Here is a 23,819-nt window from a genome sequence, read left to right as displayed (position 1 = left end):
CTATAGACTTCTTGTAGACTGTATTTTCTTCCTATAGATATTTCGTTTTGTCTATTCATAGTCTGTAGACTGTCTATAGACAAAAGTCTAATAAGAGTGTATGGCCACAAATCTATAGATTCTCTGAGATTGTCTATAGCATTTGTATTGCGCATAGACTGTTCTCTGTAATTTGTCGAGAGACAGTCTATAGACTTTATAGACAGAAGTCTATGGACAGTCTATAGACTGTCTAAAAATTATTTGTAAGGGCAGCCACTCCATAGAGGGGAATAAAGAGTTTAATTAATTTCATATTCTGCATTGCTCGAGAGCCGGGCGCAAGGCAAGGAATCATCAACTGGGTGGACTGGCCCACTTTTCTACGGGGCTTCTGGGGGCAGGCGTGACGTTATGTCCGCCAGCTTGAGGGCGCAGAGTGCGGCCCGGCGGCGGCTCACAAAACGTAAACTAAATCCAACCTTCTAGTCAATTATGAAAGGAATAACGGCTTTACAATAGGGTAATCACTGATTGCAAATGAAAAACCACTCCTTTCTCAACATCATGAGATTTTTATTCAGCGTCTATTTAGGCTTTCAGAGAACAGTCACCCCCGGCTTTACATACTAGATTCCTTCTTTGTGGTTGGGTTGCTATTTTAGGTCATTTTAAACACATCTACAATTTTTTTTTCATGCGTGCTTTGGGCCGTTTATGATCAAGCCAATGTCGTGCTGGCACACTGTTGCCACTATCAACAGCGTGAAAATTCATCATAACTATCAACAGCCTGAAAATGCATCATAACCAATTGTTGACTTATACAATCCCTGGGATGAACTTCAGAGGAACCTTATTTTTTACGAAGTGTTAAATAATACTGCCTAAATTTTATGCGGAGAAAAGAAACAAAAAAAATCAATGCGACAGCAAAATATTGCAGTTAAGACGCAGATACATAATCTACATTGACAGCTTTCAACGGTTCTAGTGAATACAGTATCTTTGTATTCTTTTTACAGTACAGGAGAAAACCTTTTGCACTACAGGACAGTCAAGCTACCAGAACAATGAGCTTGCTGCAGGTAGCACTTGTAATAACCTTGTGGACATCGTTTGCGGCACCTAAGCTCGTTTGTGAAGGTAAGCTTTCGTTTAAATCTTCTACAGGCTGCTATTTTTTTGCCGCTCTCGGTCAGACCACCTGCGCCTCCTGAGTATTTGCAAATGCCAGCTTACCCGATCTATTCCAATATGAACCAACTTACCCAAAAACGCATCCTGCCGATCTATCAAGGCCCTCTCCAGTCCCCCTTTCCTGCGTTCTCCCATCAGCTAGCCCTTGAGCCTGGTTCGGGGAGGGTAGTCTCCATGTAGCGCCCTGCGACAGAAGATGAAATAACTGCAGCAGCCTCGATCGAACGCATACAACTTCAGAGATCAGCACAATAAAGTGATCCTAGAGCCCCTCCAGACTCTCCCATGAAGCCTCGATGCAGCCTTTCTTTAATAGGTTGGGGACACCCACTGACTGACCGGATGATGCCATTTTCCGGCAAAAGCTAATAATCACAACCCTGCTGAGAGGTTTTTCACTATTATCACACCCAGAAATTTTGCTCAAAAGCTTTCTTCACCTGCAAAGAAGTGTATGAAGACAATTTTTTTCACGCATTGTAAGATTCACTATAACAATAAATATCCCCAGATCTCCCTTGGGCAGGTTTGCATTCTTTGCTATTAACGTCTTTTCCATCGTCATAAGCATTTCCCGCTGGTTTCCAGTGGAAATTTTAACTGTTCGATGCGATTGATCGAAATGCTTAAAAGATTTCGCTACCCGTCGGAAGAATGGGCCATACCTTAAATATTTCCCTACGAGCACCATCAAATACTCCGATACTGAAAATTTTTGCCCAAGATTGTTAGACATGTCCGACGGACAGCTGGTGTCACCGTATATGCAATTTGCTTAAAAGGCACTTCATCCACCACCGGAGTACGCCAGTGCCATCTGGAATCCACACCAAATATACCTAACAAATGCACTCGAATTAGTTCAAAACCGCACCATTCGCTTTGTTCATTCTGCATATTCATATACGATCAGCATTTCATCTCCAAAGAGTAATTCCGGTCTCGAAAGCCTTGAAACTCGCCGTCGCGTCGCCTGCATGTGTTTGCTCCACAAATTTTTCCATAGCACTCTGAATCAAACACCTTACATTTCTCATCCGACCCGCATATCTCACCGCACTGCACACCCGTTTCAGATCGGCCGGCCTCTATCGCGCACTGCAACTTTTTCAGGTTCCTTTTTTCCCCGCACCATTGTTGACTGGAATGCCCTCCCCGCGGATGTTGCCTCCATCACGTGCCCACCTTCATTCTTGTCCTCTGTAACCACTTGTATCATACTGCAATGACATGTACCTATTATTGTTCAACATATTAACCAACCCCTTATGTAATACCCCCTGAAGATGGTCTTTGAGGTGAATAAAGTAAAGTGAAGAAGTGAAGAGTGCCGGCAAGAAGAGGTTTCTTACTTGGCTTCTCCACTGCCGTGCCAAAAACATGTATTCTGCCTGTATTCAATGCATTCTACATGTTCCACCTTTATTGTACGAATGCGAGTCTTCGCAGCACGGACAATCGTCCGGATGCATGCGGTTATCACAGAGTACATTTGGATAAACCCATATTTGAATTCTTTGCCATTCCTGGAATCGTTTTTTTGTCTAGGTCCCTATGTGGATGAACATAACAGCACCTAAGCGCACAATAATGTTCTAGGCGATCAGCGAAGTACGTGACTCCTGATGGAGTCTTTGAAAAGCTAGTGAAGAAATCTGCTCCTGGTGTTGAGGGTAGAATAGGTGTCGCGCCGTTGCCTTAGCTTCGAGCTAGAATATTTGCTTCCTGGTTTCCGCGTAATCCTTCAAGCCTCGGCTTCCATTAAATATATGCCTGGGTTTAATTTTGATCTGCCACTTTCGTCAGATTTCTGAGGGCATTCCTCTCCACCTTTCCTTTCATTAAATTACTTTCCCCCTCTCTCTCTTTCTCGTAAAGATCTTGAGGCTTTTATTTGTCCGCCAGCTGTGTGTGATCGCGAGTTCTAGTGGGGCCAGCTAAGCTGCTGCGGATTTTTCTGTGGCGGTGTCGGCGCTTACTAGATGATGGTGTAAGTGGTCTACCACCAAGGTTACCAACTCTTTCCTCTGGTACGGACATGAGTCGATGTACAATAAGTCGTTAATATTTCTTTTGTGTTCAATAAAGCATTTAGGCCGGTCTTTTTTTCTTGCTCCTGCGCCTTCTTAGGGCTCCATTTCCGTGGGCAAGGGTCTGACATAGATGTTCTTGCGCACTGGGTTTGGGATGCTGCCCTTGTACTCTATATCATCTAGGTCAGCTGGCATGGCGATCCTGTACAGGACCTGCCTGCCATTGGTGCTTGTTCCGAGTTTGGTTTTCTAGTACACACGACGGCCTCCCAGTGTTCGGAATAGTTACTGTGTACCCCGTCTTTTAGTTAGTTCGTTGTGTGTGTTGCCTGCTAAACCTAAAGCTACCTTAAGCCATTCCTGTATGAGGGCGTCCACACGGTCTATTTCCGGTTTCCTTAGCTCATGGTAGGGCAGGCTGTATTTTACTCCAGATATTATGAAAGATTTTACGATACGCGTAGTGTCCTTTCTCCTCCCTCTATTCTTATTCTGGATCCTTTCTGATCGTTATGGATATTTGTGCTTCCTCGTTTCGTAGAATTTTGATGCGTTGGATTGTTTTTTATTCCTCAGGAGTCATATGCCTAACGCCCTCATCTTATCCACCTCTTGGACTTTGTGGTCATCGAGTAGCAACTTCATATGCGTGTCATCCTTGTAGCAGAGTCCCTGAACTCGAAAGAGCCCCACCTTTTTGCGAGCGTACTTCAACTTCTTTCTTTTCTCCTAGCGATCCTTGGCTGACCCAAATCGTTATGTCATCCGCGTATAGCGAGCACCGGACAAGCGGGATTTGGTCTAGCCTATTCGCTAAAGCCCTCATGGCTGTGTTGAATAAAAGTGCCGAGACTGTCTATTCTTGGGGAGCTCTGTTTGACATTTGTATCGTGTCTCGTTCTGTTTCGCAGAAACCGATAGTGGCTGTGCGGTCTGTAAAAAAAGCCTTAACGCAGTTGAAGATGCAGCTATACTGCAATTCAACTGTTTTATGCCTTCCGTGATGGATGAGTGCAAAATATCATCGCACGCGCCTTTCAGGTCGAGTGCGAGAATAGATCACTCGTCCACGTTCGCTCGGCACATGCTGAGCCCCAGTCATTCTCTCTGATTTCGTCAGTTAGCGCTTGATCAAGGCAGATAACTGAGCTAGATTGTAAGCATTCATTGTGAATAAAACAAGCGCTGCAAACACAGACACAAGGCGAGAACACAGCGCTTACTCGCAACTGTTAGCGATCCATCGGTCAGCCTTTCCGGAAGAGAGACAAGTTTTTATATACACGGATAGCGAATGCAAGGCAACAGATTCCCGCGACGAAATGTTTTATACCTTTAGTTTATCAATAAAGCTCTGTGTTCTACGGTCTGATCTGCAGCGTCAGCCGTAATCATATGGCAGATTATTTATTTATTGTAGTGATTTCAATTACTAAAATTCAGTTAAATGGCAGCCACCATACGCTGAGATTTTACGCTGTCCCTGCCGAAAAAAGACACGAAAGGAGAGGTGCTCACACATGGCGATAGCGCCGCCGATCGCACTCTGCTGCTTCACTAGTGAAGATAACCATATATCGACGTCACCGCCGTTCTTTTCCTGACCAAAATCGGTCTTAAAAGAGTTGCAGAGACGAAATAATTGCGCCTGTAGAGCCGCAACGTTTGTTTTTCCTCTCATTTGACTGTAGATCTGGTTCACACGCTGGCAAGTCTACTTTTGCTACAGCGCCTTGCATTTCAGGGCAATTAATTTACAAATATAAGTTAAGAAGGGTTTTTTAAACACCCCCATCAGCAAACCAACGCCGCTTTTTCAAAATGGCTCCCGGGAAGTACAAGTTAACTGCAAAACAAGAGATATGCTAATATGAACTCTCTCGTTATGAAAACTTGGTGCAGCTAAAAAAAAACTTGCACACATAGGCAGAACTATCTTTGAGCTTTAGCTATCACTCACGCAGTTGTACACTTCCGCGCATGCGTGCATGTTATCGAGGACAGTGTTCTAAATCGGACGCAATTTTTGAAACCAACGTGTGCATCGTAGCAGGGATACTATGCCATGTTTTGCGCTGTGCCAAAACTTGGTGAAATGGCAATCGACATATGCTGAACATATGGCAGCATTATGTCTCCCACGTGACTTAGCACTAAAGCGAGAAAGCTTTCGTGCCGCTCGACATTTGTCTGCAATAACTATCTATGCGAGGAACCTTACTCGGGTTGAAGTTAGGGAACTTCTTATTTAATTTATTGTCGACCTCTCACGTTATTGGATGGATGACCCATTGTGTTACAAAACCAGAACCGGGGTTTCCTTTGTTTAGTTACTTAATTTCTCTCTACAGAATAAATGGCGCAAGTGCTAAACGTTCATAGCCTGGCAAAGGCTCCTGCCCGTGACTGCATTGTTTGGCACGTAGTGCCCAATACCCACACATATATAAGTGAATCATTTCAAGTCTCAGCGCATATGTGTCACAGCATGACATTAAAAGGAAAAATGCAATGACCTAAGAAATATGTAAAATCGCTAGACTGTTTTCAAGGAACTTAGGATATGACGAAACATTACGTAAGTATAGAGCTAAACCTTTATGAGTATATTATTACAACCCATTAAGTGCACGGATCAGAATTTTACATAATTAGTGTACTTACACACACTTATATACACAAAAGCCACATAGCATAACAGGCAGCGCACATAACCAATATATATTTTGTGGTGTCCGGAAAAGGTCGTACACAGCATCTGTTCAGAAAAGGAAAAAGTCTTGTTTAACAAATATAATTTCACTTTTTTGTTAAAAGCAGCCTGTTGAAATGCAACCTCGCCTCCAGGGATATTCGGTAAATAAGTAATTTGACGGTTTAAGCTTGAACGGCCGTAGTTGCTCTAGTCAGGGCTATTCTTATTTTATGTTTACGCAGGGTGTACTCTCATTCAGGAAGATATACAGGAGTAAAATCTAAATGATTATTAGTCGAAATCGCGACATGGAGGCTGAGAATGTATTTCTGCTTTTAAAAAAGGAATATGTTCTCAACTGCGAAAGATGAATGCGAGCAATCCAGAAACACAACAGAAAGTTTTCTGTTGTCAGAACAGATTTTCCTGCATTATTCTGGTACCTGACAACTGAAATTCTATTAGTAACAACAGGATTCCCTGCAGTATTCAGGAGTCACCTACCGTGACGACAGTGCCAGTTCAGTGTCAGCAACAGACAACGTCCGAATTCTACAGAAATATCTGTCATAACGAGTTGGCGACAAAACTTCATGCCGTATTTTGGGACCGGCCCTGTCGTATTATTCGACTGCACCCTCCCCCCCCCCCCCCCTTTTCTACAACTGCAGTAGACCAGCGACAACTGGACGGCCGCCGATAAGACGGACTGCGCATTTTATCACCTCAACTGCACGAGAATGACCACTTGCCATTTATTTGCGCTCCCTTTACAGGGTCGACAATGCATGTCAAACAGAGAAGCCACAAAGACACACTACACGACAATCGAGGGTTAAATCTTGACTTATACATATATTCTTATCCAGAGTTGCTGAGTAACAACACATATTGCATAACAAAACTGGATGAAAATTTGGCAAGGAAGCGTTTTAATGCATATCTCAATTAAATCACTCTATGGTTCCAGCTATAGCTTATTCTGAGATCTTTTAAGAAAATTCGCAAGTTAATGGTCCATTCTTTTGATATGCAGCAAAATCTTTCTCTTAAAGTGTTTCCATCGGTCGCATCGAACAGTTTTCCATAGAAAACCAATGGGTAACTCTTTTGGCGATAGGAACAACGTTAAAAGAAAAAAAAACGCAACTCTGTCATCGAATGATCTATGGGTATATCAGTTGTAATTGTGAAATCTTACATCATGAGAAAAAACTACGGCCATAAAAGGTTTCCCGCTCGAATAAGATTTTGTCCATAATTGTAGCGTCCGACTAGATTTGGTGAGAAAGCCTTTGAATGCATTTCCCCATTAAATCATTCTGTGATTCCAGCTATAGTTTTCTTTGCATCTTCAAAGAAAAATTGGCAGTGGCTTAGCTCTGCTATGCCAAGATGCATGGATGGAAACAACTTTATCACACAAAAAAATCTTCCTGGGTGGTCTCCTACTGGTCCAGGAGTCCACGGGCTTGTGCTTCACGTAAAGCCCGATCCACCAGCCATTTCTGGCCGGCGGGCTGAGCGCTCCGTAAAGCAGCCTCCCAGGAAGAATGAGTGGGATTGGGGATGGGGGCTACTGCCTTTGGGGGAGGTCATTCCCAAAGGTAGTGGAAAAGTGTGGATCTGGGTACGCCACAGGTTTTACATTCAGGAGCAAAAGTGGGGTGAAAGCACGAGAAACGGTGGGTGGAAATAAAGCAGCCTGTCTATAATATTCGCCATGTGGCGTGCCAGGATATACGTAGCGTGAGATGAGGGCGAGGTGTCGACATCTCGGTGGGCACCTGAACCATAGGGAACAGTGGACACCTCAACCGTGCTTTAGGCTAAGTGGCGGTAGTGACAGGTATGCGCTGCATGCCTTCGCATTGACAACGTTGTGCCAGAAACACGGTGCTCAAGCCATAGACCGTCGGTGTTCGTTGTGTTCATTGGCGAGGGCATTGACAACGTTTTACACTCCGGTCATTTAAAGGAAACGAAGTGCGCATAACTGGCTCCCTCGGTCAGTGGACGCCTGAATCGTGCCTATAGGTACATGGGGTGATGACAGAGAGATGTAGAGGCCCGTGTACTGTGCGATGTCAGTGCACGTTAAAGAACCCCAGGTGGTCGAAATTTCCGGAGCCCTCCACTACGGCGTCTCTCATAGCCTTAGTCGCTTTGGGACGTTAAACCCCATAAACCAAACTAAACCAGACAGAGAGATGTGGACTGCAGGCATTGACAAGGTTGTGCCAGAAACGCGGTGCTGAAGCCATAGGCCATCGGCGTTCATCGTGTTATTGGCGTTGTCAACGTTTTACACTCCGCTCATATTTAGGAAAGGAAGGCGAGGAGCACGCGCGGCCAGGCAGGCCAGCTGTGCGTAGTGACGTCACTTGCTCCTCGCGCATGCGCAGCACGGCTCTCCAGGAGCCACGCGAAACTGCTAAATCTCGGCCAGTGTAGCTGACGCTACAAAATGCGTTCTAACCATATCTCTTCAACACTACGCCCTTCACTGTTTTTCTCAATATCCTTCTCACCCGTTTATCGCGTACGCAGGCTTGACCTTCCCGTTCTTGTTTGTCCTCACGAACTAGACTGCAGGGACCCCAATCAAGAAAAGGCGAAGTGTGGCTCGTCGCAGCTCGGCGAAAACACGTGTCCTGGAGTGCCGTTTGTACGGTGTAAGCCTGGAGATTGCATGTGCCACTGTAAAGTAGGCTTCTATCGGCGATGGGACTTCCAGTGCGTGAAGGAGAGAGAATGCTGTGAGTATAATAAAGCGTGAGTGCCATCAAGGGTATACATGAAACTGCATTAATGTTTCACTGGTGTAGACTACGAGGCGCATTCAGTTGTTTATAACTGCGCTAGATAAGAAAAATTGCGAGGACACTTTGGCAGCTAAAGTGTTGAGAGGCGAAAGCCGAAGACACTATGCCGTGACGTCTTCCGGCGGATGTGACGTCACACCGTTTCCCTGGCTATATCGATACTCAAATTGTACATCTTTTGCGAATCTTAAGTGTTAATTACGCTTAATAACACATTTCTTCATATAATTCGACGCAAATCCGACGTTTTTCAGACCATTTTGTGACAATTTTCAGTATGCCGTGACGACTTCTGGTGGATGTGACGTCACACCGTTCTAGTGGCTATGTCAACGTACACGCTATGCCGGCGCAATTGAGACATTCTTGCCTATAATTAATTAACGAATTAACGTACAGTCATCAAACTTCGCTTCAAAGTTCATTCTTTCCTCTTCTATCTGAATCAACCATAGGTTTTCTTTTATCTTTTTTAGTTCCCGATTTAAACGCTTGTGACACGCTTTGTTAACGGACGACAGTACGAGCCATTAAAGAACTGCATATGCGTTGGAAGGAAGGAGGCATTAAATAAAAAATAAAGCGCAGAAATTATCACGCTCGGCTGCGGAACGGAAGGATGGTGGTTGGAACCCCACCGTGCACGAAGATTTTTTGTCCGGTCTGACTAGAAAAGCGTGACACCTCTGCTGATAACCTTCTGTCGACAACGCTGAGGCAATAGAGGCGTTCGCCTTGATAGTGGTTATTAGGATGCGGAACATCAGAGAGTGGCTGCACAGTGGCGCCGTTCGCATCGTGGTTGCGAGTTATCGCGAGAGATATGGGCTGCTTTACGAAAAGCATATCGCCCCGTCCTTTCTATGCAAAAAACACTCAAATAGAACGCGCAATTTAAAAAAGAAGAAAAAGGAATAAAAGAAGAAGCCACACAAAAAAGATATATATTTAAAATACAAAAGAAAAACTAAAAACAAAGAATAAAAATAAAAACGAAATGACAGAGTATGAAAATTATTGGTGGAAGAAAGAGAGGGCCGGGAAAGGTGTTTGAATTTCCGCTCTTAAGGAGACTGAAGTGCTATCCGGTAATTTTTTACGACTACAAGCGCACTTGAGTGTGCGACGTTTCGGGTCTGGGTTGCACAATAACTAGAATGACGCCGTAGAACGCGCCAGAGTCGAAGTCTCCGATTTCGTGAAGCAGGGATAACCCGAGCACTAAATTTCGGCGCCGTCCAGCGGAACCGCAAAAGGTTTAGGAACTGAGAGCTGCGATAGCCAGTGCAAAGATGGCACTTTGTCTAGGAGACAATACAGATGGGCGAGTAGAGTAACTCTCTGCGCTTTCACATTGCGGATTTGTTAATCCTAAAATATTGCCACGCGCCTAACGCGCAGCGCGGCCTCCGCGATGAGGCGCAGACGACGACGAAGCGGCGGTGGGCTCTCGAGGCGCGCTTGTTCTGTTCGGTGTCCTGGAACCTGGCGCTGTAATTAAAAGAAGGCTCCCAGTCTTGGGTTCTTCCCGACGCCTATCTCCACGGCCCCTCTGGTCGTGACAATATTTCACAACAAGCCGATGAGAAATCTTGAGTTTTAAAACCTCCCTCTATTAATCTCATTGTTAAAGTTCCTCTAACTAAAAAAAAAGAAACTTTAGCCAGTAGCCCTTCCTTCTCTGTACCATATATCAAATAGATACGCAACCTTTGCCTTTAACATCCACAAGTAAAAATAAGACAGCCCTAGCTGCAAGACAGTATCATGTTATGGCATTGAATGCTGAAGCGCTGTTTACTTATGCACAAACAGGGTAGATATGAGAGTAAATTGATTAAAAAGCCGTGCACAAAGTGTTTATGTGTTTCTTTTATTCGCCTTTTTTCAATCACCGATGCTGGTACCAAATACACATGAAGATCCGAGGCAGCTCAGACCAGAACCGGTGAGCACTGCATTCTGCGCATTTTGCGGAAGTTGTTCTCCTAAGAATCTCCTCGTCACTTTTCTAAACTCAAGCCTACATTCACTAAACTTGCCTCATCCTTTTAAGGCTTATTTTTTCATTTTTTTTTCATATTTCATGCGCCTAAGAATTACCTTGTCAAAACAATATTTGTCTGATTACTACTCGAACTCTGCAGACGACGTGCGATGTGCAAATATGAAAATTCGAGGTAAAATACTCGGGAAAAATTGTTTTTGTTCTGCGAGCTTTCTTTTCGAGTGCTGACGATGAATTGTACTTTTTATCAAAAATATGTTGTTGATTTCGCGTTGTTTCAATTTGGCCCGTTACAGTCTAACCCGGATATATCGAAATCGAACACAGGAAAACAGTTCGATTAAAGGATAATTCCATGTGCGCAAAATAGAACAAATATAACCGCTCGCTATCGTTACGAACGGAAGTTTACTTACTGGGGCATCCAAGAACCGCAAAGTTATGCAGGCAACATTTAAGGGTGACTTTATTTCGTAAAAAAGATATGACGTTTTAGTTCCTTCTTTTCTGGGGAATAGCGCTGAAAAATGCTGGTCTCGATTTTATTGAGACGGTTGATGTGCGAGATCCCCGAACTCTCCCTCCACCAATGCACTTGAGAAAGTAACCATATTTTTCCGCGGTCCAATCTTGTGTGCAGCACTGCCTGTTGGTATGGCGAGCAGGTACAAATACAAGCATGGAAAGAATTTACATTTCACAAAAGAAAGGTCTTCGTTTCATTTACAATTTGTCCAGATATGATTCAGTTTCAGCACAGTTTAAAAAAAGGCAGATATTAAGTCCTCTACAACCAACGACTATCCGAATTTATATTCGGGCAACTCAGAACTGATTCTACAGCGATTCTATATTACATTTCTTAACCCAGATCCCCACTACGTTCTCAGAAATGCGAATTTTATAAAACCTCAAATAAGGACCGGGTATGGAATACAGTTCTTTAACTGGCAAATCCCTAACCTTCTGAACTGCTGCTCTGACATACTTGATCTTCTAGAACAATCATCCTCCTTGTCAACCTTCAGAAAAAAGTCCGGGTTGTACTTTTTGAAACATATGTGGTTATTTTGCAGTGTTCTGGGCCGCCGCAGTGGCTCAGTGGTTATAGCGCTCGGCTGCTGACCCGAAAGACGCGGGTTCGATCCCGGCCGCGGCGGTTGAATTTCGATGGAGGCGAAATTCCAGAAGCCCGTGTACTATGCGATATCAGTGCACGTTAAAGAACCCCAGGTGGTCGAAATTTCCGGAGCCCTTCACTACGGCGTCCCTCATAGCCCGAGTCACTTTGGGACGTTAAACCCATATAAACCACACAAAGGCACTGTGTTCTCGCACTCAGTATTTTTGGTAGCTGTCACTTGCTGTTTACTGCGACGTCTGGGTACTACTTTGCGCACATGAATGATAGATTCGTGTTTACATACTATACGGGGTCTGTTCTGAATGTAGTAGGGCCCATTTTTTAAATAAAACTTATTCATGAGAATAGTAAAAATGATTAGATTTTTTTTAAGTTGCACCCTTCCGCACCCACACGCTGCTGCCAATGAGATTTCCAGTTTTCGTACGCCTCCAGGAACGCCTAGACCGGAATGCTGTTTAGCCCCCTCGTCACGGCCTGTTGAACCGCCTCTACCGATCCGTGATGTTTCCCCTTGAGCGTGGATTTTATTCTCGGGAATAGAAAAAAGTCTGGCGGGGCCAAGTCGGGGCTGTAGGGGGGCTGTATGATGAAGAAGATCTTGGCAGATCGCTTTCCGGTTTGCTTTTTGCTTTTCTGACAACACTCCCGGAACCAACTTCGCACATACTTTAATCATGGCTAAGTTTTCTGTCACGATCTCAAAAACTTGGGTTCGAGGAATGCTCAAGTCATCAGCAATCATTCTGATAATCATCCTACGATCACTGTTCAGTAAATGTTTCACTCGCTACACATTTTCGTTGGTCTTGCTGGTCGAAGGGCTTCCAGAGCGGTCGTCATCTTCCACTCTTTCCTTACCTTCTTGGAACAGCTTGTGCCACTCAAAAAACACCTGATCTACCCATGGCAGCGTCACCGTAGGTCTCCTTAATCATGTTTAATCATGTCGCGAGTCTCTTTGCCCGTTTTACCAAGATTTATGCAAAATTTGATCGCGTATCACTGATCCAGTAAACGCTCCATGATTCTGCGTGACGAGACGTTTCGACAGGGGTTCACAGTACAAGCGACCTGCTCCCTTCAACGGCCTAGAGCCGACTGCCGATTTTCCCAGCATTGCCAATAACCCCTTTCAAGATCCTGCACGCGCAGACCGCCTCTCATCTCCCGTTCTCCCAGGAAAAAACCAGTCCTACTACTTACAGAACACACCCTGTATACCATACGCTCGTCAGAGATTTACGGGTTAAAGAAGGCGCTGATTCATGAAAGAGCAGTAGGTCATCGTGAAAGCATCTCATTAGCCTACTTCCTAACGTAATCTCCATTTGTGAACCCATCTCCTATTGCCAAAGTAGTATTTCTTTCTGAAATTCAAAAAGTATTGCACTTTTCTTGCAGTGGTTTAGAAGCAAGGATGACATTTACCAAAAATATATGTCGGGCTATATGACCACCGAACATTATCCGTTCAGCTGCTTCAAATCTACGTATAAACGTGAAAGTGGCGATACCTACTACCGAAGTGTGCAGTTCTTAGTGTCACATCAGGTGAGTACCATCTCAGGTTTTTCCCCAACTCTGTTGACCACAATTTCAAAAAAAGACGTGAAAATCTCCACTACTATAACGAAAGTTGAGAACATAATACAGTTTTTGAAAAGTTTTTCTTGCTGCATTCAACACCGCTAAAGTGAAATTTCTGCTGTTATTCGCGGGGCGTCACAAGGAACTCAGGCAGACTGCAAATGCTGCAGCGTCTTAGCACTCTTTAGTGCATGACGCTGGTAGCCAACTATGCCTTGCCGGGTATTCTTCCTGACAGGCTTGCGTGTTCGCGACATTTTCGTTTTTCATAACTGAGAACGCCTAAAGGTATGAGAACAACGGCAAAATCACCTCTTGAAGAGCCTTCCTCAGTTCCTAGAAACGCCATAAATGACCTCATGATAGGCCAGGAACGTCTTTAGGAAACAATTTATCATTTCTAGACGGCTTTAATTGCGTCGAATTCTGAACGAAAAAAAAAAGGTATATATTGTCGCGTAGTGATACGTCAGCCCAGGGTTCAGGAAGACAGCGAATAGGGCTTCTAAAAGAAACTGTTGGGCCGACCTGCGCCAACTAAAAACTGAGTGACATGGCGGCGTAACACCCACCTAACTTTCTGCCGCCCCCTGCTACGCTTGCCTTCTCTTGGAATCCACTCCGTTACCCTTAAGGACCAGCGGTGAACTTGCCTTCGCATTACATGCCCTGCCCAAGCCCACTTCTTCCTCTTGAATTAAACGAGGATGTCGCCTCACCCTCTCCGTCCTCTCCCGGTTTGTTAAAGTTATAATTATCATTTTATTTCCATAGCTCGCAGCGTTGTCTTCAGCTTAAGCTCAACCCTTTTTGTTAGCCTCCACGTTTCTCGCCCATAGGAGACTGCCAGTATGGCAATATTTGTTTTTAAAGATTGCTTCAGTCCTTGACAGATACGCAGTGCTAACTATAAATGCGTTTTTTTTTTCCAGGGAAAGAAGTTAAACAGGTACGCAGTATGAATGGAGGTCCCATTCCATTTACTTTAAACCCTTTCTCACTTGGTATGAAGACAAGAGAGAAGTGCTTGGCAAAAACAACGGCTCATTATTTAAAACTCCTGACGTACGGTGAGATAAGCCTTAAAAATCATTAATCATATGAGGAAACCATTTCAACAGGGCCCCAATATAGCCCTATGGCATTGCGTTCATTGCGTGGTGCTCCTCTTTTTCGAACTGTTCAGCTCACACTTTAAAACCTTCGCAAAAACTTCCACAGCACATTCTACTCTCTCGCCGCTTAGCACAGCAAGCATATTCGCTGGGCGCATAGGTTCTACACTCAATCAGCAAGGAGAAAAACTGTATTTGGTTAGAACTATACATTTAAACTAAGACTTCTTTTTGAAAAAAAAATACCTTCAAGTGCCTCTACTTTCGATACAAAGCACATTGTATACAAGGATTAAACATAACCCTAATGCTTAATTGGTGGGGCTGTTATGAGAGCCGTTATGAGCGTCAAAGCGTGCCTGATTAAACTGTTCATACTCCAAATAGCACCGTTCTCTCAAAGTGAGCGCTAAACCATGGACCCGCCTAAACCTCTATGGAGCCGGTGTACACCTGCGTACCGCGAGTGGACGGGTATGAAAACATCGTCTGTTACTGTGAAATCCTGTTTACCTTAAGACAAAGCTTTCAGATAGGCCCTGTTCATTGGCTACCGACGACGAACGCAAACCTCTTTCTCGAAAAAGTGTGCGGGCAGTGTCTATCACCTCTCTGAATGAGGCGACGTGAGGCGGTGGAAAGAAAAAAGTGCTTGAGTTTATACCAGACTCCCACAATGCAACGGTAAACCCCCGTAAGTGACGCTCACGGTCTCACACGACATGAAGGAAAGCGAAGAAGTTTTGCGTGCAAAGAGAAGAGGAAAAGGTAGCCGTTCAATACACTTTGCCATTAAAAGTGAGAAAGTTCATTCCTCTCCTTCTAATTGTTGGTATCTATCTAGCTAATGGGTAACTAATGATTCATCGTGGGAGGTTGCTCGCTAAGAGCAGCCTGGTCTCACAGGCCCCAAGGGTGGTTTGTTTGAGACAGCCATTTTGCCGGGACTGTGGCGCATCGCTTAACCACGCCACCACTGCGCCAAAAGTTGTATGAGAACTTCCCGCGTTCTAAGTAGAGAATGACCTGTTCGTTATATGTGGGCATATAGGCATCAACTAGGTGATATAGAAGAATTACAAACGGTACCGCATTGTGCTCTTTTGTGTATTTTAAGCATCATGTGATGATTAAAGAAAGAACAATGTCCATGTCCGCAACATAATGCACAAAGAGGAACAAAGTCCACTGAAGGGACCGACTAACTTTGGCGCATCATCCCTTAAGGGGAATTTAAAGTGTCCTCTCAAGTTCATTCCTGATGGGCCCTTCATCTGGTTGACCACCTCCAAAACGTTATATTTATTGCCCCACCCTTCAGAGAGTTTTGTGTGCACGTACTTAGCATAATATGTTTTCAACCCAGTCAGCAAAGCCTACGGGTAAATTACGAACGTAACATACGCAAAAGTCTGAGTGCCTGATTGTCTTCCCAGTTTAGCAAAGCAGGTTCTCGCAGATTGCTGAGGGCACCCTGCTTGTTAAGCGAACGTGCCATACGGTGAAACATTTCTGTCATAGTGTCAGAAGCTGGGAAAATTGGATCGCATAGTTCGCTTCCTTCCAGTGTGATTAAGCTCTCTTAATCAGCGGCCGCGTCTGCGCCGTCGAGACTCTCTCGTACTTTCCACCATGCTGCTTTCCACCATGCTTTCCACCATGCATTGCAAGTTTGGCATCCTGTTCCCTCGATTCCGTGCTGCATGCAGTTCATGCAATGTTGTAATCGACATTCACTGATGCATATATTTAATCGGATTGTAGTTAGCAAGACAAGTATTCTGTCTTTATTGAAATATTTAAAAATGTACTCATATTTTCTGCGTGTCCTTGCATGATCCTTCACTTAAAAACAAAGGGGTCGCTGCCGTGGCTTCTCAGTGGTTATGGCTCCGACCTGCTTATTCGTAGCTGTAAATTATACTGTTCCTTTCCACGTCCAACTGCATACATCCTTACTGACGGTACATCCAAATAAAATGAAAATGAAAGGAATTATTCATAATGAGGCTCATCGTGTCAATTTAGAAATTTACAACGACATGTTCTGCTGGCAGGAAAATGCTTGAGAGACGTACAGTGCGTATAAAATTGCCTTGCAGAACATACGATCTTGAGATCAAACTGAGTTACTCAGAGAAGAGAGATGAAGCATACCTTGACGTAAAGGCTGAAGGTAAGTATTTTCTACTTCTTGTAGAAATGATTCGCTATACGCCGATGGCAAAAAAAAATGCAGCCGTGAGTTCACTGGTTGGTTACGGTGGCCTCATTTTCTGCCCTCGTCCTTCGTAACGGCAGACCATGACATATGCCGGAACACACTACCCATGCAGCGTAGTTAATCGGCTCAATATTCGTAACGTACTGGCAAATGCCGGTCCAACAAAGGCCCCGAGTTAAACAATGCATTTGCAGTTATGGGATGATTACATTTGCTGCTTCGGTACATGAAGCGCAAAAGAAGGTTCGCTGGGCAAATACTGCGACATTTGGACAGAAAGACGAAATGCATGCCATTAAAAAGCAGTGGACCGATGCTTCAACGATATGAGTTGATATCTCACGACACTTTTTTACGACAATACGAACGATACCCAGTTACGATTACACTGGAAATAGTAGGGAGGGTACGGTACGGGCGGATGAATGTGACAGGCTTCGTCTACGGGCGCGACGTCGAAACGTGTCGCCCGATGAGAGGCGCTCATGGAACGGTTGGCTGAACAACAGCGCAAATCGAAGTTAGGGTATGTTGGAAAACATAAAATAACCACTCTATAATAACATTTATCTGCATGTGGCTCTGAAATTCTTAACCGAAGCGTTGGCATTGTGGAACCGCCCTTCATTCTGGAGGTGTTGGGTTTGATCCTCAGTGCCGGCGGGTGAACGCAAGTCTTATAATCGGTACAAGATTTCCCTACCTTGGTTTTCTTGGATGAAATGCCTCGGAAGAAGGTTCTTGATCAAAGCAGTAGCCGGCTTAACCGGTGGGTTTGTTGCCATGGTAACCATTCAGAGGGCGATTACCACTGAAGGAGGAGGACACGGGGAGAGCGTAAGGCGCATCCGGTGGAAGGTTGTCGAGGAAATCTCCTGTAAAGTACCTTGGAAGGATGAAAGGGGTTTCCGTGAGAGTGTAGGAGACTGTAAGAGAGAGAGAGAGACAAACATTTGTTTTCCTACCCTGATAGAGCAAAGCGCAACGGAATCGTGGCTATCAAGTAAAATGTCCGGAAGCTGCTTGCAATAGAAATACTGGGATGTGGCGAGAGCAGAGGAATGACTAACCGGCCGATGTTTACCCTGTAAGAAAGAGGGCATAGTGAGAGCACAGGAATGCACAACTGGCGAGGGGTCATCGTGAAAGGGTCATTGACTCTTTCCGGACGGCCAAAGACAGCAGCCACCTGGCCGCCTCTATCCCCTCCATTACAAGTGCCGACCTGTTTAAAAAGGGTATTAGGGAATATATATTGCAGTCTTGCTCTGCTAATACTGCTCGTGGTGCGTTTTCCTATCTTTACTAACTTTTCAATCAATTATTTGGGCCTGAGAAAAAATGAATATTTAAGCACCTCAATCCTAAAAAGCGTCTCGAGGTAGCACATACGACCATATTGATCATTGTGGTGCAGTCGTATCATATCCGAAAAACTTGGAGGACGCTTAAGCTTCGCCTTTAAGAGTAGAACGAGATAGTGTTACCGCACCGCCGCCCCTAATGCGCAACTGGGAAAGGAAGGGGGGAGGGAGGGTGGTAGGGTTTCTTTTTTTTTTTCAGGAAAGGAAGTTGCGCAGTATATGTCGACAAATCCACTCCACCTTGGGGGATTCCCCTAAACATTTGACCAACACAGTTCCCACTTCGATTTATTGATCAATTTCCTATCGCCCTAACATAAGTTGGCCGTGCCAGTTACTTAAATTGGTAGCACGACTTCTCTGGTGAAGCGGTGGTCCCGGGTTCGAACCCGGACCAGGGTGAATTTTTTTTCTTAAAGGGACCATGCAAACAATTAAAAGCCACTTGCAAATATTAGAAGTGACGCTCGGAAGCATTGACACCAAGTATGAGTCTTCGGAACTGAGCCGGCAATTTATTATGAATTTTTAAAAATCGTGTTTTTTTAAATTCGCGGGCCGCTTGCTGTCTTCGTAGGGAGCCATTTTGAAACCAAAATCGAGAAAACAGGCGTCACTAGTCCCATGATGTCGGCAGGCCACCACACGCTGTCATTCGCTCGAGGCGCGGCAGCTACGACGTCACGGGCACACTTCCGGTAGCGGTGAAAATCGTCTGCTCGAGCCGCCGCGTGACCCCCTCGGGCAAGCGCGAGCCAGGGCATTGCCTTCGCGCGTGTGGTTTTAATTTACCTCCGCCGCCTCTTTCGCTACTCTTGTCGCTGGCGTTCAGCCGGTACGGCGTGAATGCATAGGGCTCGATGCCCATTGCGGCCATAACAGCGAGCAATCGCGCCTCGAGATCCGGGTCCATTCTGCTAACTAGCAAAGAAACCCGGCGCGCCGCAATCCAAGGAAGCGCAGAGACCGGAGAGACGCTGCCGACGCGCGCTGCTCCTCGGAAGTGCGACAACCGGAAGTCGTATACCGAACGTCAGTGAATGACGTATTCATAGGCGGAGCCCAGTACCAGAGCTGTTTTCTTTATTTTTTATGGTGCCCCGCGCGTACGAGTTGAGGGGGGAGAGGAGGAGCGTGATTTTTAATCGTCTATAACTTCGTTGTTATTGACGCTAGCTCAAAAATTCTTGCGCTGGGGTGACGAGTGATGGACTGCCTATCTTTACGTAATCTCAATTAATTTATTGCATAGTCCCTTTAACTTCAAAGTTTCTGAGAAAGCTGTACAGCTTTCCTTTGTAGGCGCATGGCTGCGCTTGGGTGGATGTCAATGAATGGGTCAATGTCAATGAGTAATTATTCCCTTATTAGTATTTGTCTCACATCACATCTCGGTGGACGTCCGAACCACGCCGTAAAAGAAGGGATGACGGAGGAAGTTAAAGAAAGGAAGGAACAGGTGTCGTAGCGGGGGTCTTTCAAGGTCTCCGGAGTAATAACGCAACTTTTTACAGGTGTTGGGAAGCGGCCACCAGATTATAAGCCAAAATACTCCATCCTGTACGCTAGCGATAACTGTATTCTAATCGGCGATAAATACCCTGGACCAGAAGGTAAGTTACACCATCAATCTTTTACCGCGTGTCAATATATTATTTTGAATAATTTTAAATGCTTGCCGTCCGCGCCGTAGACAATATAGTGAAAGATCGCAAGAAAGACAACCTCACTATGATTAGATAACTGATTATCAGCGGAGTCCTGCCGTCTTAACTCGCCGAATAATGAACACTCTTTCTTGGTGCCATTTTAATGCGTTTTTTTCGCGTGCATGAGCCAAAGAATAACGAAAAAAAAAGGAACTCAAAGATAAATTGACACATTTTACAACGGTAACACGACATGTGGTGTTGTCTGCCAAACGAGAGGATAAGAAGATACGAGCGTAGTAAGTTAGGTCAGAGTACAGCCTTTTCTGGTTCACGGCGCATAGCGTAGGAAAGAAGAGAGAGAAGGTGAAAGACAGGAATGAAGCTCATGGGTGGGGAGCGGCGAATGGAAATGAAAAATTCACATGGACACCTAATTCTAGTATGCTTCCAGAATCGCTTCTGCAGACAGTCGCTGGTTTTGCACACGTACGAATTTAATGCATAGAGTTAGGCTCTCCCAGAAAGTACCCGAAGTAGTACAAAAAATAACAAAAAAGTCCGTGAAACGCTGCGTTTGCTTCAATAGAAATGCGTTGTCGCCTCTTGTGCATGCAATTAGTGAACGTTTTCCGCGCTTTATCTTTTACATTCTTATTTTACTATTCTCATTCTTGTGGGCGCTGACGTAGGAGCGCATGCACTCTGCCGAGGCCACTTTTCTTGTTTGTCTATTGCTTTTCATTTTTCACCTCCTTATCCTTCGAAACAAACTCACCAGGTCATTAAAATGACCTCTCCTCCTCCCTACATTTTCAATCATACAGTGTCGCTATGTGTTGTCAGTTATACATTGTCTGCTTGTAGAGATATCCCTGTTACAATTTACTGTTATCAAAATCACTTCCGATCAGATTTGTTATTGCTTGTTAACTGCATACATCGGAGTAGGTCGGACGAGATCTAGCTACAAACTCTGCAATGCACATCTTCATTAGAAATACAATAAGGAGCCACTACGCAGCAAAAGCTTCAGTGGAGGAAGTAGGATATATGTCAGGTGCCTCCAAAAACGTGATCGCTGTAACAGGGCACGTCGTAACGAATATGCGACTGTAGGCTCTGGCCTGACTTTAATGAAATAAAAAATCATGTTCCAGCGCAGAAGGAATTCAAGCAAACTTCAGACGTTTACCTAGCGTTGAACTTAAAGCAATAAAAGCAGAAATAACTCTAAAAAAACATATTAAGGCACCGGTTGCTTTCCCTGGCAGTACCAACAAGCCTGGCTCTACTCTCAGGCACTTTCAAGTCAGGCACGACTGGCGTTTTCTAGTATTCTCGTGATGCATATGGGTTTCCCAATCAGCACACATCCTCATTTGTCAAGTACGTATGCGCTGAATTCATGTCTACATCGTATGCCTGTGGCCTTTCTTTTGCACCCATCAAAGTCCTATGAAACGGCCGTGAGCCTTGAGAAAGCAGCCAAATCTGCTAGAAGACAGCAGTGGGGGCCTGTTGGTTTGACCACCCGCCTCAGATGCGGGAGGTGCGAGGGTTCGATCCCCTGTGCCGCCGGGTATGCACCGGTGATACAACGGGTACAATCTTCCCCAGGCCTGGCGCTCGGCTTATTCGGGGTGGAATGCTTGCAAAATAGGCGCTCTTTGGCCGCAGATGCCTTTGCCCCATAAAAATTCATCATCATCATTATCATCAAACGTGCTACAAGATGAGCTCCAGTTTTTTAAAAAGAAGAACCCACTCGAAAGCTGTCCCAGACGAACTCGTATGTTGAATACACACATCGCTTTGAGTACAGGCAATACAGTTAACTCAAGCACGGCAGCAGTCTAACTTACGGCGATTGGCGATGTGCATCATTCTCCTTTACACCATCATCATCATCAGCAGCATGACTACGCCAACTGCAGGACAAAGGCCTCTTCCGTGTCTCTCCAAATAAATCTGTCCTCCTCCTCCTTTACAGAGAAGACAAATTGTACATTATGGACTACACGCAGCCGCATGGAAAACCTTCATTGGTCCTGCAAATACATGTTCGAGCTGAACTGCGTACAGCCGAATATTACTGTGGCCAAGATCGCTGATTGCTGGAAACAATAAGAAGGCCGTTTTCAAAAGGATCACAACAATAAAAAAAAAGTGTGACAGCGAAATTTTTCTTGTCGTCAGAACTACAGCCCACAGTGTGTTGTACGCTAGGTTCTACAACGTATGCGTCACAAAAATGCTGTACCAGCGCAAAGCTATTGAAACGACGCGGTGACAGGGAACCCTCTCCTTTGGAGCCATCTAGTGCATGGAACGGGTGCGCTACCTTATAATAAGATGATATTAATACCCTGAAATTATGGTATATATCAATGCCATCTATTTACAAAGTCTTCTGAAAGCAGTGCCAGAGCCAGCTAGAAACAAAACACACTCAGGCAGAAAACAGTAGTGTGGAGGAGTGGTTGATGAAGTCACCAAGAGGTCACCAAGGAAAGATATACTTCCGTTTTCATGTTCTTTCGGCCATACATATCGTTAAGATGAAAACGGATCTTGAAACCACTGGTTCCAATGTCGCCACATGAAACCAGTTTTCCGCAGCATCGGCAGTTCAATAAGAAAGAACACGTCTTTGTGTACTTGGTCGTACTGCCGCGCTGTGTAGTATTATAGTGACAGAAGAAAAATGAATTCGCTTTTCCAATGTCAGCTGCAGGGTATTCCAGAACAGGATTGCGTCCTTGGATATGGTGATTTATTGCTGTTATTTCTAGCACGACACAGTGGTGGCAATTTACCCAATAGCAAAAGTGCCCTTTTTTCTGGAGTGATGTATTAAAGCTCAATATCTTGGACTGTCGCAAACGAAAGATACTTTCTTGGCCACGCGAGCGGACATTTTATGTACTTTTGAAATTCTGTCACGTTGGTGCACGCAAAGGTGCATAGACTAGTACATTTGCAACGATGCAGGATAGAAATCAATTCTTTCGTGCAATCGTTTGCTCGACACTTACCCAAACTTAGCGGAAAAACGTCATAGTAAGGAACGAACCGAGATATACACTTAATGAACAGACCGCCAAAAGCGTACTGACCGCGCCCAAAAAAATACATTGCATTTCAGGCTACTACGTTAAGAACACATTTCTCTGCCAGTCAAAGGTCATGTAAGTTGTACCAAGCCTCAGATTTTAATTTAGAACTTCATATTATTTCTAATACTTTGTCTTTGCTTCAACGAGACGTTAGTTAATTAGCTGGTCGGAGCTGAGAGGATGTGCCTTCATTTGGGCCTCGACGAAGCTAGTCGTTTTGTCGAGACGTTGCCAAGCACTCTGAGGCCCCCCCCTCTCTTGTTCTCTTCGTGATGAAAGAATCAGTCCAGTCGTACCAGACAGCATGCAACTGGGGCATATGGTGAGCAGGTACTGCGACATAGTGCGTCATCAAGGTGTTACACTCTGGCTATCCAGTTTCATCGGAGGCTAGGGTCGTCTCCATTTTTGGAAGGTGCCAGAAGGACCACACTTGTACAAGTGTAGCACAAAGAATCACACTCGTAGGCTATCGGTTCTTGCATGGCCTATGCTGGGGCCTTATTTGGGGTGGTCGCCGCCTGCGTGTAAGTAGGCCATCACAGGAAACCGGCGCAATCAGTTTTTTGCCAAAGACAAAGCTATCTATAGGAAGAGGACTGTTACTTTGTGCATGTACTCTGTCTGGTCCCGTGTTCCACGAAGTCGAAGCCCAGCACACCGCCTTTATTAAAAGTTAAAAAATATGGGGGTTTTCTTCTCACCAAAATACGCAGCCATTACGGCACCCATAAAGGCCAAAAGGTCTCGAAAGGTAAGGACAAGATTTCACCTTGTCGTACGCAGATATAGAGCTTAAAAGTTGTCGTAAGTGCTACTCTACACGGTTCAAAAGCAAACTCCGTTGCCTGGCAACAGTCTGCAAAGAGGTTAC

General features: G+C 44.8%; 1 protein-coding gene across 1 annotated transcript; it reads left to right on the top strand.

The window, feature by feature from the left end:
- Positions 1–1,052: 1,052 nt before the first annotated feature.
- LOC149348280 (uncharacterized) lies at positions 1,053–21,956 on the top strand. Its single transcript, XM_089541714.1, has 8 exons — positions 1,053–1,125; positions 8,496–8,666; positions 10,655–10,680; positions 13,289–13,438; positions 14,407–14,423; positions 16,692–16,765; positions 19,692–19,790; positions 21,820–21,956. The coding sequence occupies exons 1-8, from the start codon at positions 1,053–1,055 to the stop codon at positions 21,954–21,956; spliced, it is 747 nt and encodes a 248-aa protein (XP_089397840.1).
- The last annotated feature ends 1,863 nt before the right edge of the window (positions 21,957–23,819 follow it).

The sequence above is a fragment of the Amblyomma mixtum genome, chromosome 4, assembly GCF_055824585.1.
Source record: "Amblyomma mixtum isolate Tamu chromosome 4, ASM5582458v1, whole genome shotgun sequence".
NCBI classification, from domain to species: domain Eukaryota; kingdom Metazoa; phylum Arthropoda; class Arachnida; order Ixodida; family Ixodidae; genus Amblyomma; species Amblyomma mixtum.
This window is presented reverse-complemented; position numbering and strand designations above follow the sequence as displayed.

Coding starts and splice junctions, on each gene's coding strand:
- LOC149348280 (XM_089541714.1), top strand. CDS start 1,053: ATGAGCTTGCTGCAGGTAGCACTTGTAATAACCTTGTGGACATCGTTT. Junction 8,667..10,654: donor CGTGAAGGAGAGAGAATGCT/GTGAGTATAATA, acceptor ATACACATGAAG/ATCCGAGGCAGCTCAGACCA. Junction 16,766..19,691: donor CCTTGACGTAAAGGCTGAAG/GTAAGTATTTTC, acceptor AACTTTTTACAG/GTGTTGGGAAGCGGCCACCA.